Source organism: Prionailurus bengalensis, chromosome B1 (genome assembly GCF_016509475.1).
Source record: "Prionailurus bengalensis isolate Pbe53 chromosome B1, Fcat_Pben_1.1_paternal_pri, whole genome shotgun sequence".
NCBI classification, from domain to species: Eukaryota; Metazoa; Chordata; class Mammalia; order Carnivora; family Felidae; genus Prionailurus; species Prionailurus bengalensis.
Genome location: NC_057344.1, coordinates 146,659,224 through 146,674,986, shown reverse-complemented (window position 1 = coordinate 146,674,986; position 15,763 = coordinate 146,659,224). Strand labels below are relative to the sequence as shown.

The window sequence follows — 15,763 nt, the reverse complement described above, 5'->3', positions numbered from 1 at the left end:
TCCAGTGGCCTTCAGGAGAAGGGTGTCCTCTTTATAAACCCACCTGCAGGGCACGCTGGGGCACGCAGTGTTTGATCCAGTTTCCTTGATTAGAGAAGACCCTGGCCATGGAAACTGGGCAAACATTGCCCTCTAGCTCTACTGGCCAGGTAGAAGCAGCCTGTGGAACATTGGCTCTTTGTGCTGAATTTGTGCTCAGAGGTGCAGGTGGCTGGTTCCTTTGTTTCAGCAAAGGGTGCCCGGCCAACATGCTTGGAAAGAGACACCGTGTGGAATAATGCACTTACTGCTAAAATTTATTACATCATGCTCATTAAAATTATTTACTAAGGACAGGAATGCACACATGGCTTGTGGGCTGTGGGTAGCGCTGCAGCCCACAGGAGTGTGCATTGGGCTCCCCTGGGAGGAGACAAAGACGAAGGAATCCAGAGAATCAAATCTGATCTGCATTCTAAAACCGGATTTGAACTTTTTCAAGTACTCTGGTTGGATTTACTCACCTCTCAAGTGCCCTGATTTCAGCTTAGCACCTGAAAGTACTTTGAAAGCAACCATATATATATTTTTTTGAAACTCTGCTCGCTTAGAATATTTACCATGTGAAGCAGCAGACCAGTGATGACCCCAGGCAATGAAAACGGCAACTGGAAACTTAGTCATCGGAGCGTGAAGCTGACTTATGCCAACGCCATTTACCCAGGGAAGTTTCTAAACTCAGAGAATCCTCATTCAGCAGTAAGACCTAAATGTTCCATTGCTGCTATGCTATTAATGTCACAACCTCTTATTTTATCGATCAAATGTAGCTCTCATGCAATGTGCTGAGGCCAAAATCTCCATTGAGTGGATTCTATTTCCCTATTCGTTTCCATTATTTTCACATGTTTTTGTGCAGGAAAATAAAAATCCCTAATAAGTTTGTAATTTCTGCCTTGTTCGCTGGAACAAAGCCTAGCGCAGAGCGGGAGCGGAATGATTACTCATCCAGTGACTAAATGAATGGAGGTGTCTGTCAGATTTGTGACATGTTGGATATCCTGGGTGGTCGGTGGTATTAATTTCTGACAAGTGTTTTGTACAGATTTCCCCGGGCTCTGGGATTTTGTTTATTTCAGGAGGTCAGAAGTTCTCGAACTTTAATCCTTTCCTCCTCTGAGCAGTGGTTCTTACACTTCAGTATCCATCAGAACTATCTGTCAAGGGGAGCCCGGGGTCTGCATTGTCAACAACTGTCTGATTGGGAGGTGGGCGGCCTGTGGACCACATTTTGAGAAGTGCTATCTTCAAGTCTGGCGTTTGTGTAAATGTAATAAAATTTTACTGGAGTTCCAGCTGATATGTAGATACCAGGGCCTGAAAGGGACGCTGGGCTACAAAATACAAACTGTCAGTCCTCAATTTGGCCAATTCAAAATATGACATAAAATAAGGGTCTTCAGAATTGCAGACCTTTCCTTGGAAATATTCCCCCCCGCCCCCGCCCCAAAAAAAGTGGTTTCATTCTCTTCCATCAAAATATCTGAGAATCTGATTTTTTTTTTTTTTTGACCTCCACTACTGATACCTTGGCCCAAGGCACCATCATCCCTCCCCTGAACTTTCAGCTCCTTGATAATTTCTCTGCTTCCAATCTTATGCCCTCTTCGGCCACACTGATCCAGTCACCCAAGTGCTCAATATCCTTCAATGGCTTCTCATCGGTGGGAAAGATGAAGTCTCACAACGGCCTACGAGATCCTACGTGTTCTGGCCCATGATGTCAGGAGCCTTCGCTTCTACTGTTCCTCCCACTTCGTTTACCCCAGCCTGGCTTCCTCCATCCATATAGGCATGCACCTGCCTCAGAGCTTGGTCTTGGCTGTCCCCTTTGCTCCCAGCCAGATACCTACACAACTGGCTTGCTCACCTTCTCCAGGCTTTTCCTCTAATGCTACCTTCTCACCGAGGTTTCCCTGGACATCATATATGAAATCATAACCCCAGCTGTCCACCTCCAGCACTCATTATTCCCTTTCCCGCTTTATTTTATTCTTCCTACCTTTCAGTGTCTAATAATATATATATTGTTACTCATTTATCTTACACAGCAACTGTATCCCCCTTTGAGGAGGCCACCCCACAAGGGTAAAGGTTTTGTTTGGGCCATTGCTGAATGCTCAGCGTCCAGAATACCTGTCTTTGGGAAGCAGTTAATACATACTTGAGGAATGAATAGATGAATCCACTGTCTTTTACTTCACACCTTCTTCCCACCTCTTATATTTCATGTTTATCCTCCGTTCTGACTTTAATTCCATTGTTGACCATGTTTGTTCTCTCTGCTTTCCTGTGGCCCGATCCAGCATCAATTTATACCCACCACCTCCTATCATTTGTTTGGCTTTGTTTCTCTTCCCAGTGAGACATGGGTCATGTTTCAGGGCCAATTGTGCGTGTGTGTGTGTGTGTGTGTGTGTGTGTGTGTGTTTCCCCGTCTTTTTTTCTCATCTGCTTTTGCTCCAACTCAGCCAGTTCAGGGCTCAGCTTTACTCTTAGAGTTTTCAAATTCCTTCTCAGTTATTCCCAAACCAATATAAGATGCTATTTGCTGTGTATAAGAAAACCACTGTGGATGTTCTATATATTGCATAACCTAACATCAAGAGGGACACAGTGAAAATGAAGTGTGTCCTAAGGAGTAAGGGAGGGAGAGAAGAGGATGGGAAGGCCTGTTTTGAGCCCCTGGACCAATTCTTTGGATATCCAATTTATGAGGAGACTTAGATCCGTTAGTTAAGGCTGCTCCTGAGAATTCTGCCAACTATAGTGAAATTAGACCACTATTTATAAAATATGAGTGATTGTTCCATGAAAGGTTATGTGTTAGCAGTCTTTAGGACTAGTACTCACTGTCTGCACTGTTGATTCATATTGATTTTGTGGTTCATTCATCATGCTTAGAATGACAAAGTCCTGGGGCTTAATCCACCAATGGCTGCTGAGTAGGATAACACATACAGGCATATAATTACCTGGTAATGAATGTCCTCTCATTGATGAAGATCCAGGAAGAGCACTGGTGAGCCATCATATTCAACTTTTCTCCTTTTTTGAGATCATCTGAGGATACCCTAAGACGTGAGGATAACATTAATGGTATACTCCTGTGATGCATTCATAAATTAGTTTCTGACTTAAATTGAAATGTTTTGTTTTGTCCCCGGTGAGTAAAAGTATTTGGGACAAGTTTTTAAGTAGTGTTTTTTCTATGGGCATGAGGGTTGGGAAGGGAAGGAAAGAGAAAGGTTTTTTTTTGTTTTTTTTTTTACCATGTGCCACAGATCTTATACTCTGTCTGTGAGCCACTTTCCAGATGTTATCTTACTCAATCCTCAGACCGTCCCAGCAGGGTGTAGATGTTATTACCTCTATTTCCAACACTTGGTAAGTAATGGGACACATAATTTGAAACAAAGTCTGAATCTTGAAGGCCTCTAATTTTTTTTCTTTTCACCAACATTGTTTTTGCATTTTGGAAAGGTTATACAAATTCCAATCTTTGATTTTCTATTAGTTGGCCCATTCCAAGATTCTTTTCAAAGATATATTTTTTTTTTCTAAGAGAATTACTATTGAGGATAAGTGAGATGCCCTCCAAAATTTCAATTGTTAGAAAGTAGGCTCAGTTCAGCGTTTTAACTATAACACATTTTGAGTGAGTTTCTAAATGGCATCCTGGGGCGCCTGGGTGGCGCAGTCGGTTAAGCGTCCGACTTCAGCCAGGTCACGATCTCGCGGCCCGTGAGTTCGAGCCCCGCGTCAGGCTCTGGGCTGATGGCTCAGAGCCTGGAGCCTGTCTCCGATTCTGTGTCTCCCTCTCTCTCTGCCCCTCCCCCGTTCATGCTCTGTCTCTCTCTGTCCCAAAAATAAATAAATGTTGAAAAAAAAATTTTCAAAAAAAAATAAATGGCATCCTGTAAACCACCTTTTCATGACTTTTCACAAAGTGACTTGCTTGACAACAAGTAATAATGTCTTGTTTTCTCTGCTCTTGCCCCCACTTGACCTTTATAAGTTTTAAGATGTTTAGGTGTTTTCCTGTTTTTGTTATCCATATGTGCTTCTGAGAAAAATTCATTTTATCTCTCATGATATATTTCTCATTTGAAATTGAAAATTATATTCTTCATGTTTTTAGGAAAAATAGTAAAGGAAGAGGAACGTATAATTTAATTTTAACAATCTCTGAATAAAGATGATAAAGAGGGCATATGAGGAAACACTAGATGGGCCAGAAGTATATAACTTCACTTCCAGTCTTCCCCTTGGTAATCAACTTGAGAGATTGACAACTATGGAATGGAGAGATAGGGAGAGAGAAGGGCCAACAGGATAGAGAGATATTTCTAAGAAAGTATAATACAAACCGCAATGTTGGCCTGTGTTAAATGCAAATGATTTGCAAATTTGTAAGTGAAACCCCGGGTCAAAATTGTGCTGATGATCACTTTACAGTTGATGGCTGTATTAGCTATGCTCCTGGTAATGAATGTATCCGGTATGGTTAAATTTGGCATAACTCCTGTCAGGAATTCTACTTCTGAATTTTTAGTATTTGATTTGGAACGCACTCTAAGGATTTTTTTCATTTTTCAATTTATCCACAGTTCTGGTACTACCAGGTTTTATTGATTCAAAAGTTATGTTCCTGCTCGCTCCATAAATGCACAGGTGTGCTTGGGATGTTTGAAACTGCTGTTTTTTTGGTTCAGATCTTACTTTTTATTGAGAAGTATAAAAAAGAAAAAAGAAAAGAAGAAGCTACATGAGGAACTTTGACCGTCTGGAAGAATAGTTTCTGAAGCCTTGTTGGTTTTACAGTTTCTCGTAAATTTCCAGAAATTTATGAAAAAAATTGAGATGTCTTGCTCTTATTACATTTTTCAAGGAAATTTCCAGAAACTTGTGGAAAAAAATTTCAGTCAGTTTTAAAGTTCTGCTTACTTGACAGCTCAGTGTTATTCTCTTTAAGAAGATACTAAAGTCCCAAAGGCTTCTATAATCCCCCCGCCCCACCAAAAGCATTTTATAATCATTGAAATTATTTTGGCAACATGGGAAGGCAAGATAGTTAAAGTAGAAAAGAAATCCTGGATCAACGTTTGGAGATGTGCAGAAAAGAAGAAAATGTACCAAGTAAACTAAAAAACTACAGAATCAGTGGTCCAAGGCAAGGAAGGATTGGCCAGTTTGGTAAGTCTGTTTTTGGAGTATTTCTAGAATGAGTTCTCTCCTATATGGTTCTGCGCAAGGGAATACATTTCTTCTATTACAGCCACTCAACCCAAATTGACTGAACTGTGCCCCAGTCCTGCAAACACAATTTTAAGTTTCCAGGCATCTAAAATCAAGCTCTGACTCGCAAGTGTTGATTAAGTGTGATGTAACATCCTTCAAGTTTCCTTCAGGCTTTGGAAACCGTGGTCAGATGTGAATAACATCCTCCTTTATGTTTTCATCTAAATGGCATTCGGGTGTGACAAGAGAGTTTAAGTATAATGTTTTCCAGTCATTCCATTTTGCAGAAATTACATATTTAATTACTATTGCTTCAAGCCTATAGAATCATAGGGGATATAGCCAGGATAAAAGGCTAGGCTAGAGAGAAAAGTTCAATTTTTATTTAAAAAAAAAAAAAAAAGAAGGGTGGGACTTCCTCCTTTTACTTCCAAATTAGCTTAATTTGGTTGGAGTAAGGTGTTTGGAAGGTATTTCATATCATCTTTCTCCAGGATAATAGCAATCCTCCCACCCACTGCCCAAAACAAAGAAAAAAGAAAAAAAGAAAAGAAAAGAAAAGAAGAAAAAAAAAAAAAAAAGGAAAGCTATGTTCACAAATTCCCTGATGCATTATAGCACATTATTTGAAAATATATAATCTATTTGAAAGCTATGAGCACATCTCACTGGGAACATTGTAATAGTCTCTAAGCTGAATGCCTGACTAATTCTCCTTTATGTTTTTACTATCTGGACCATCACATCATTTTCTTGTTCACAAACTTTCCTGGGATTTCATTCTTAGCAAATACAGTCCAGGTCTCCTAACCTGACATTCAGGTTTTCTGTAATTCCACCAAAACATCTACTCTTCTAAACTTAAAATTGAAGATTTTCTCAAATACCAGGCCTACTGGTCCAATGGCTCTCAAGCCATTGAGTCTCTTGTCACCAGTTAGTTACCTCACACGAGAGGGCCCTCATCACCACAGGTTGATGTTCAGATTTCTGCTTCTTCCTAGTCTCTGCTCAAGTGGGACTTATCAAGTCTCTCCATAGTCTTTTATCTGCACTGCTCTGATGCCATTTTCTGCTTTTCACCTTGTATCATTGCTCTTGATTTATACCTTTTCTACTCCTATCTTCTTGCTGAAAGAACAGTGTTCCTCTAGTTGGGGATGTCATCTTCTTTGACAGCTCATCATTGGAAGGGGGTCTCTGGGAGGACTTGTGATGGAAGGGACAGAAGCTTAGCCATCAGGCAAATCAACTCTGTAAGTCAGAAGTTACATGGGTATTTTAGGCTGCCTTGCGAGAAAGATACAGCACGTTCCAGGAGCCCAATAGATCCCAGTTACTCATTCGTAGGATTTGGTCTGGGCTGTTTCGTTATATAGCCCTTGCTCTTGCTTCTAAAACCTGAGTTTTGGGGGCGCCTGGGTGGCGCAGTCGGTTAAGCGTCCGACTTCAGCCAGGTCACGATCTCGCGGTCCGTGAGTTCGAGCCCCGCGTCGGGCTCTGGGCTGATGGCTCAGAGCCTGGAGTCTGTTTCCGATTCTGTGTCTCCCTCTCTCTCTGCCCCTCCCCCGTTCATGCTCCGTCTCTCTCTGTCCCAAAAATAAATAAACGTTGAAAAAAAAAATTTTTTTAAACCTGAGTTTTGCCTCTAGATGCTATCATTTGAATCACCCACAAAAAAGGTTATTGTTGCTCCCTACTGAGAATCCCCTAGTGGTAACCTCATCGTCCAAACACTGTCTTCTCCTGGATATCTATTATTTACCATTTATTCTTTTAATTTACCCCTCCCTGCACCTCTCCTCCCATGTTCCAATGGCCTGTATCTTAACAAATGGTTCATTTTCTCTCTGAGCAGCATTTGACAAGGTTGATTGTTTCCTGCTTTTGAACTCCCCCCATCCTTTTTTTTTCTTGAGGCTTTTGAGACAAAGCAGTAACCACAACAAACTTGCCTTGTTTCTTTGCTATTTCACGGGACTCCACATTTTAGTCTCTTGTCCAGACTCCTCTGCACAATCACAGAATGCTGGTTAGTTCTACTAGCCTATCCTCGGCTGTGTCCTCTTCTCTGTCTACACTTTCTTCCAGATAATCGAATCCATCTCTAACCCAACTTCCCTGCTGAGCTCCAGACCCATGTCACTACCTACTTAATCTGTGCTTGGAAGTCTAGAAGATATCTCCATGCAAATGGCCCAGACAGGACCATGGACTTTCTTCAGTCTCCAGAATTCCCTCCCTGACAATTCTTTCCCATCTACCCAATTTGGCACCATAACTAAGACTCAGTTTTATCTTTTCCTCTTTCATTAGAACGAGATTCTAATTCAAAAGTAGATCCTACTAATTGTACCTCCAACATATCACCTGAACTCAAAAGCTTCTATTTCCAATGCTACCACCCTGAGTCAAGCCATCATCATCATCACCACCTTAACTCCTGAATTTCTGCATCAGCCTCATGGCTAGTTTCCCAGCATCCACCAGTGACTAGTCTTCCATTCTCCACACAGAAACTAGGATGATAACTTTATTTATTGTATTTATTTCTTATTTATTTTTATTTTATTTATTCTTTTTAAAGACTGAAATAAATCTCATCATCTGATGATTAAAAACTTGCAATGACTCCCAAGAATGAGATAGAATAAAATATAGCTTCCTTACGATTACCCACAGCATCCCATCAATCTCTTCAGTGTTCATTCCCTTCATTACTTTCCTCATTGATTCCCTTTTGTCTACATTGGCCTTTTTGCTGATTTTCCATCACTCCCTAAGCTCATTCCCGTCTTGGGGATTTATACTTGCTACTCCTCCTACTTAGAACACCCTGCTCTTAGACTTCCACATCTGTTTTCCATCATGCTGATCGTGGGCCAAGTTTATCTCTTCATTCAGAGGCTTTCCCTAAGCAATTCTCAGTCAGCCACTACCACATGGTTTCCATTTAGGTATGTAACAGTAATTGAAAGGATCTTATTTATTTACTTATCTGTCTTCCCCAACCACAACATGAACTTCTTTGGATCAGGGCTTTTTGTATTTATCTGTATACAACCAGCTCTTAGAATTTTGCCTGGAACATGCAAGGAATTCAATTCATATTTGCTGAGTGACTGACTAAATGTAGAATTGCAGATATGGCCTGAGTAATTGGTATTTGTACATCTTTCTTGACCTCATAGTTAACATGATAGCTTTGCTGAGATTAGAAGTTGGGTATATATTGAACTGAAGAATCACCAGTGGAAGTTTCTTACAATCACAAAGTGACGTTGACAGTGATGGGCTGAAAATCACTGCAGGAACTTCCTGGTTGGCTTCCTATTTGTATTTATAGGAAAATAGCTAAGGTGTCATTAAAGATACCAAACAATTGCTGTGGAATTATATTGTCAAACTGGTGAGCTATGCCAAAGCCAATCAGAAGATTTCAGGTGTGATTAAAGGATTTCAAAAGCACTTACATTATTCTCTGACCTTAGGAAGGAAGACAATTAAATGGAATTTATGGGGGAAAAAAAAACAGGATAAAATTTTTTGTTCATTGGCAATATATGCTAATTAAATAGGAATCATATTGGCCATATCTGAATCTAAAAATTGGCTCAACAAAATATTCAAATAGTCTAAATACCCAAAAGGTAAAAGTCTCATTTTATTATTAATTGCCAAGGTGAGAAATAGATCTGTGAATTCAAACAGTTTCCCCTCTCCAATCCTATTAACTATGACTCATAGTAATTTAAAACCTGGTAGGACATTTGTGAATATCTTCTAAATTATAGAGACTGGGTAGATTTAAGGATCTGAGGTAGTTATCTCAAAAATCTTAAGAGCAAGATAAGAGAGGTCATGATTAGCAGAGATGAGGATTTATGAAAAAAGGAAAAATGATACTTCTAGAAGCTTAGAGGTCTCATGTTGGACATTGACAATTTGCTTGGTAGGGCATAATAAACTATGCCTTGAGGAGGAAGGTAGTTGTTACAAATCTATGTACTTTACTGGGAGAGTGAATCACACAATCTATCTGGTCCTCGGGCCAGAGTTTATTGACTATGTGTATGAAATAAGATTATTATTGAATAAGTTTGGTTATTTATTTTTTCATTTTGTCCAGATAGGATGGAGCTCATGAGACAGGAAATTACGTCAGCAATCAAGTCCTGGAGAAATAAACAGTCCTGGAAATACTAGATGGGTCTAAGCTCAGATGGGCCTAGGTGGCTCGACAGGGAAGGGCAGAGACTGAGAAAGCAAAGCAAAGCAGACAAGCAAGGTCTAAGCAAGCAGACAAGATCAGGAGCCTGAGAAGGCAGGATCAGACAGCATCAGCTCGCAGGCCACAGTGAGACCTGGGAGCATCAGAGAGCACCTGTGCTTTGCCTCCACCTGCTCTGTATCCTGCCTGTATCCCGCCTAGACGTGTGCTTGCCTGGATTGGCCAGGTACCAGAAGGAGGCCAGAGGATGGGAGGTGAATCCCAGCCCCAATGAACTCAAATGGGCCAGTCACTTAAAGTACCTTCCTGTGGCCTATCATGGATTAAATGGCCACTTGTTTAACAAGTGGAAAATTTGATTCACTCCTTTGTATAGTAAACAGATATTTCAGGAGTTCCCTCTCTGGGCTTGCCCCTGTGCTAGGCACAGGAAGCATAGCCTACATCTGTGTCTGTAGCCCCTTATTCCTGGGATCACTGGTGCATGAGGTGCCGAACAGTCAGAATTTTACAATGAACTAACAGAATATAGGTGCTAACTTCCCAACATTCCCCAGCCAAAGGATATTTTTCCTGCCTCTGAAATTACACAGCAAAATATCTGCAGCTTTCTAATTACTTACTGCTTTCTCTAACTAAATTTTACTTTAGTTAATTTGACTATTCCTTTAGAACAAGATTATGGATTATTTCGTTTTTGTACCTTCTAGAGTGAGTGTATATATGCAAATATGTAGGTAAAAACATATATAAAAGAATGAATATATGCAATATATAGGGAGGCATATTAAAATATTAACTATAAAGCTGTAAGCTACGAAATCATGAATGATAATTATTTTCTTTTGATTTCATATGTTCTTTCTAAATCATATACAAGGAACATATCTTACATAACACACACCATAAAAGTTACTAAGAAAAAAAAAGAATGGAAAGTAACACATTGGAATAGCAAATGTGTATTTAAATTATGAAGTAAGATTATATTCAGCGCAGTAAAAATGAAGGTTGTTTTTTTTTTTTTTAATCATTGTTTTGGCCGGAAAAAGCAATGGAAAGTTACAAATATGTATTCAGTTCCAAAATAAAGTTTTTTCTCTAAACTCTGACCAGGAACCTTAAAGTTCAGAAGAACAGATCTATATACAATTACATGACTTCAAGGAAATGAGAAAAAAAATCTAGAATTCTATCCATTATCCAGTTCTTAGTAAAACAGTACAAGAGTCCAGAGAAGTGTGGTTTCTGGGAAATATCCAGCTCTATCTTTCTAAAGAATTTGCCTCATTTGCAAAGATGGCAAAAGTGAGAAGCTGACATATAAAAACTATCACTTTATTAAGTGATATTTATTACAGTTAAGAAATGCTTGTTTTGAGATGCATAACAATGTATCATAATGCTTGAATATAAGACGGGACTCAACAGGGTATGGATCAAACACCCAGGCTTCTATGCCGTTGCTGTCAGTCCCAGTGGAATCTCATTTGAAATGCCAACCTTTAATATTCTATTCCATATTGACAGGACATTAACGCACTGGCTTGACTGTCCCCAGAGCTCCCTCAAGGCACAGGAACTGTAACAGAAGCACATGGGTTTTCAGCCACTTTAGGACTCAAGGCATCTTGCCACCACTCGGTCTGGAGGGCAGCTGCTCAGTCTGCCAAAGGCATGTTCTGGAACTGCTGCTGTGGTACCACTCAAGGATTCTCTGCTTCATCTAGTTTCCAAGAGGAAATTCTAAGCTTGACTTCACAGGGACGGTGAATCATTGTTCTTGTGCTTATTTGTATGTTGGCTGCAGAGCAAGCACTTTCTGCTCTTGAACCCCACTTACTGGGCTCTGGGATGGTGACGGGGAAGTGGTCCTTTAGGTGATTAAGATTACACTGTCATCACTTAAAAGGGAGACATCGTCACGTTCCACTACGGAAAGCAGTGACATTAGTCTGCAATTTGAGATGATATTATGAAGTGATATAATCACCGTATCTGATAGCTTTGAAAGACACAGATGAATTTCTGCCACAAAACCCAACCCTCTCTAACACTAGACCTTAGGGCAAAGAGAGAATATTCAGAAGTTCTTTCTCAGAGGTTGTATCTTTGATTGACCTATATTTGAAAAAAAAAATTTTTAATCTAAACTTTAAAAAAATCATAATTCCAGTTAGCTAACATACAGTGTAATATTAGTTTCTGGTGTACAACATAGTGATTCACCACTTCTATACATCACCCAGGGCTCATCATGACAAGTGCTCTCCTTCATCCCCACCACCGATTCCCCCATCCCACCACCCCCCACCCCTCCGGTCACCATCAGTTTGTCCTCTATAGTTAAGAGTCTGTTTCTTGGTTTCTCCCTCTGTTTTTTTCCCTTTGCTCATTTTTTTTGTTTCTTAAATTCCACATATGACTGAAATCACACGGTATTTGTCTTTCTCTGATGGACTTATTTTATTTAGCATTATACCCTCTAGTTCCATCCATGTCATTGCAAATGGCAAGATAAAAATGTAAACATTTATCTTATTTATTTATTTTAATGTTTTTTAATGTTTATTTATTTTTTTGAGAGAGAGAGGGAGAGAGAGAGAGAGCAAGCTGAGGAGGGGCAGAGAGAGAGAAAGAATCCCAAGCAAGCTCCACACAGTCAGCATGGAGCCCAACATGGGGCTCGATCCCATGAATCATGAGATCATGACCTACACCGAAACCAAGAGTCAGATGCTTAACCGAATGAACCACCCAGGCATCCCCCAAATCTAAACTTTTATAGGAAGCTCCTGTATCTCTAAAAATCCTAAATTCCCTACCTTCAATGAATCTGTACAAGTAAATTGACTATTAGGACTAGATTTCCATTTCAGTGAAAAGTATAGGGTGCTTCTTATTTTAGGAAAAGTGAAAACAAGTATCAAATATGAAACTTTGAATTACATGCTAAAAAATGTTACATATGTGTTACACTATCTTCCATATAATTGGGAAAGCTCATTTTTTCTTAGTCATTGCTGGTTATTTCTCTCTCTCTCGATGGACCAATACATTTAATAGTATATCTTAAAATGTTATTCATATTGGAGATAGTAGAGGAACATATGTACACTAAAATAGAGTTTAACTAGGAAGACTTAATCTGGTTATGTGGTTAGATAAATTAATCTCATATTAATCTCAAGTACAGTTAAGTAGATTTATCTCAGTTGGGGTTACTGTTTGTTTAAACATACAACATTACAAAATGTTAAATCAAATAATTTGGTTTAAGAAGTTCCAACCATATCTATTTGGCATAAAGTTATATTCTAAATGGGTTAGAATATTTTATAAGCTTTTAGCTATAAATACTAACACAATTAAGACCCAGAGGACAATAACATAGTAAAGCTCAGTTTGGTTGGCTTTAGAATTCTAGCGAATATCCAATTATAAGTACATTGGAGAATCTCAGATCTGCAGTTTGAAACAAGAATCCATCAAAACAATGATGACATTAAGCTGGGATCAACTGCAAACCATTTAAATGTATATTAATGTAATGAAAATATAAAATGTCATCAATGAAAATACGTTGCTAGTTGCAACTTCTAAGTTTGTTCCCTTCTTGAAATTACCAACATTAATATAAAACTAACAGCAACATTAACAAAAGTGCCCTTTAAATAAAATTTCATAAAGGTCACTTCCCTGTAATTTAAGTTCAGAGGTGAAGACCAACAAACACAGGTATTGTTCTTGTGTGCTTCTCGTGCATAAACACAAATGAAAGTCTATATCACTTCAATACAAACAATCCAATATGGGTGCTACCATGGTCTATTTTATCAAAGTCATTCAAGGGTTATCTGTCTTATAAAACTAAATGTCACAAGTTGCACAATCTGGGGTTGTGTGTAAGTCTCCTACTACAAAATTATATTTTCTGCTTAGAAATAACAGTTAAAATGAACGTGACTTTTCCAAAGCAAAAGTGATTGAGTAGCAGATAATTTTGAATTTGCCACTATGTACACTATTTGAAAAGGAGCAAGAAGCCAGATGATTTCATTGCTGTAACTCTTTGCCCACTGGCCATCCGCTCATGTGTCCTAGACCCATTCTCTGGAAACCAGTTAAGCTTTACCACCTCCACACTGTCTGGTCTCCCCAGCTTAGCTCACCCTCCCTGATCTGGCCCTTTTGGCAGAACTGCTAATTTCTTAATCCTAACTGGAGGTACCACTTATAGGATGCTTGCTAAGTGTTTAATTCCCATCAAAGCCCCATTGGCATATCCTGTTATGGGGCTTGTTTTACAGGTGACAAACTGAGGCTTGGCTAGGTTAAGTAACTCGCTACGGGACAAACTAATAAGTGGCAAAGCCAGGATTTGAACTTATGGCTCTCCTGCTTCAGAACTTGTATCCTTAACTCATGGGCTCCCATTTAATTATGCTTATTCATTCATTCATTGTTTGGTGAACTCTTAAATTACAGCAGAAATCGTTTTCAATTTTTGGAGGGATATGTCTCTGTAGCTCTGTAGTTTCTGAGCGGAAAGTTTAGCGGAACCCTCACGTAAAAGGACCTTTCAAGTCCGCTGATTCAAGAGAAAGGGGGATGTGAGGGTTAAGTGCAATTCCAGATAAAGCGCTCTTTGAGCTATTTCCCTTGAGGAAAAGGAGAAGGGCTTCAGTGGCCACACTTAAGTTCGTGCCTTTCCCTCCTCCCCACATGCTTACCTGCGTCAGGAAAGGGTATTCTGAAAACAATCAAAAAGGAAAAGCAATGTCTGAGTTTCAACTGGTCTGATGCATGCCTGCTTTCAACTTGGCTGCCCGTGGATGCCGCTTTCTAATAACGTGTCCTCAACCTGACCTGGGGCGGAGGGTGGATTAGAGGGGTTCTTTTCCCCAGGCCCATATGTCACCTGTTATTCACACCAGGAGGAGGCTTTTTACCTGAGTTGTTGAGCTGAACTTGCTCCGGAGAGTTTGTTCCCCTGCTCAGTCACAGATTCTCCAATTCCGAGCGTCCCTTGGAAAGGCAGGGCTCCCTCACCTGTCCTGGAGGTCGGAGCCAAGTGTGGAGGAGGGGCGACCCGACGCCCCGTGCTGCTCAGCTCTGCACCTGGCAGTGCCCTCCGCAGGATCATCGAGCCCCAGGAGCTGTTAATTATTACCCCTTTTCGCCAGAGCAGGGACGTGTAAGAAACCTGAGCCACTCCCTTTACCTCAGTGCATGTTGGGAGTGTTTACTTTCTTTCTTAGGGGCAGCTGATAGGAACACTCCTTTGCTCCCTGACACACATCGTGAGAAGTGAATTGACATTACCCACTGAATTGGACTGACTCTAACCTCGACTCTGTGCCCAGATTACAGGTGAAGGGTCCCTGAGAAATGACACTACCTGGGAAGGAATGTCATTATTCACACGTCCTTCTTTTAAAAATGTTCACTTTGAATTAGAAATGTCTCAGTTTTCTTTTCCTTGTTCTATTGCCAGCTCCTTCCCTGCCGGCACCTTTTCACCCAGACTAGTGGTTCTCACACCTCAGGGCACACACCAGAACCACTTCTGTAACTCGCCGAACCTGCACGCCTTGCGCCTCCGCACCAATGACAGATACTGTGGAAATGCAAAGTGCTTTTATTTACACACACACACACACACACACACGCGCGCGCACACACACAAACACACACAAACTTTTTAGTATCATTGTTCATTTATGTTTCCCATGTAAAGCAACTGTTGATAATTTTTAAAAAAAGTTATTTTACAAGTGTAAACCTTGGAGTCCTCAAAAGAATTTCAATATAATTCAACAATGAGTTCAGTAGGCACATTTGACCTCTGGTGTCCTTTGAATTCAAATGTCAAAGTCATAGACCATTTTTCTAGATTTACAGGTTACCTGTTTGATCAATGGGGTGTTTTAAGGATTCTGTATGTTCAAAAGGTCAGACAGTTTATCTGTTTAACTTGTGTGTGAAGGTCAGGAATGATGAGTTTTATCACGTTGGGGGGTTATTTTAATAAACTGAACAGAATCAAGCAAGGGGCTTATTAGATCACAGTCAAAGCTTCTATAACCTCTTATATGAGGTCAGTGTAAGTTGGGATTACTTGTGGGTGTTAACTTGATTAGTTGGCCCCATAATCCCCTGCTGTATGGACTGACCTTTGAATGATGGCTAACGGGCCCCACAGTGTCTCTAGCCTCCAGACTCCAGAACTTCTTTGTCTAAGTTTATGCT

At 40.1% G+C, this 15,763-nt stretch overlaps 1 protein-coding gene across 1 annotated transcript in view; it reads right to left on the bottom strand.

The window, feature by feature from the left end:
* RASSF6 (Ras association domain family member 6) overlaps window positions 1-14,679 on the bottom strand; it is a 49,666-nt gene extending 34,987 nt beyond the window's left edge. The window contains exons 1-2 of the mRNA XM_043572486.1: window positions 14,464-14,679; window positions 3,015-3,113 (exon numbers count right to left, since the gene is read on the bottom strand). Coding sequence (XP_043428421.1) covers window positions 3,015-3,113; window positions 14,464-14,657 — 293 coding nt within the window. The 5' untranslated portion in view covers window positions 14,658-14,679. The remainder of the gene's footprint in view (window positions 1-3,014; window positions 3,114-14,463) is intronic.
* Window positions 14,680-15,763: the final 1,084 nt, after the last annotated feature.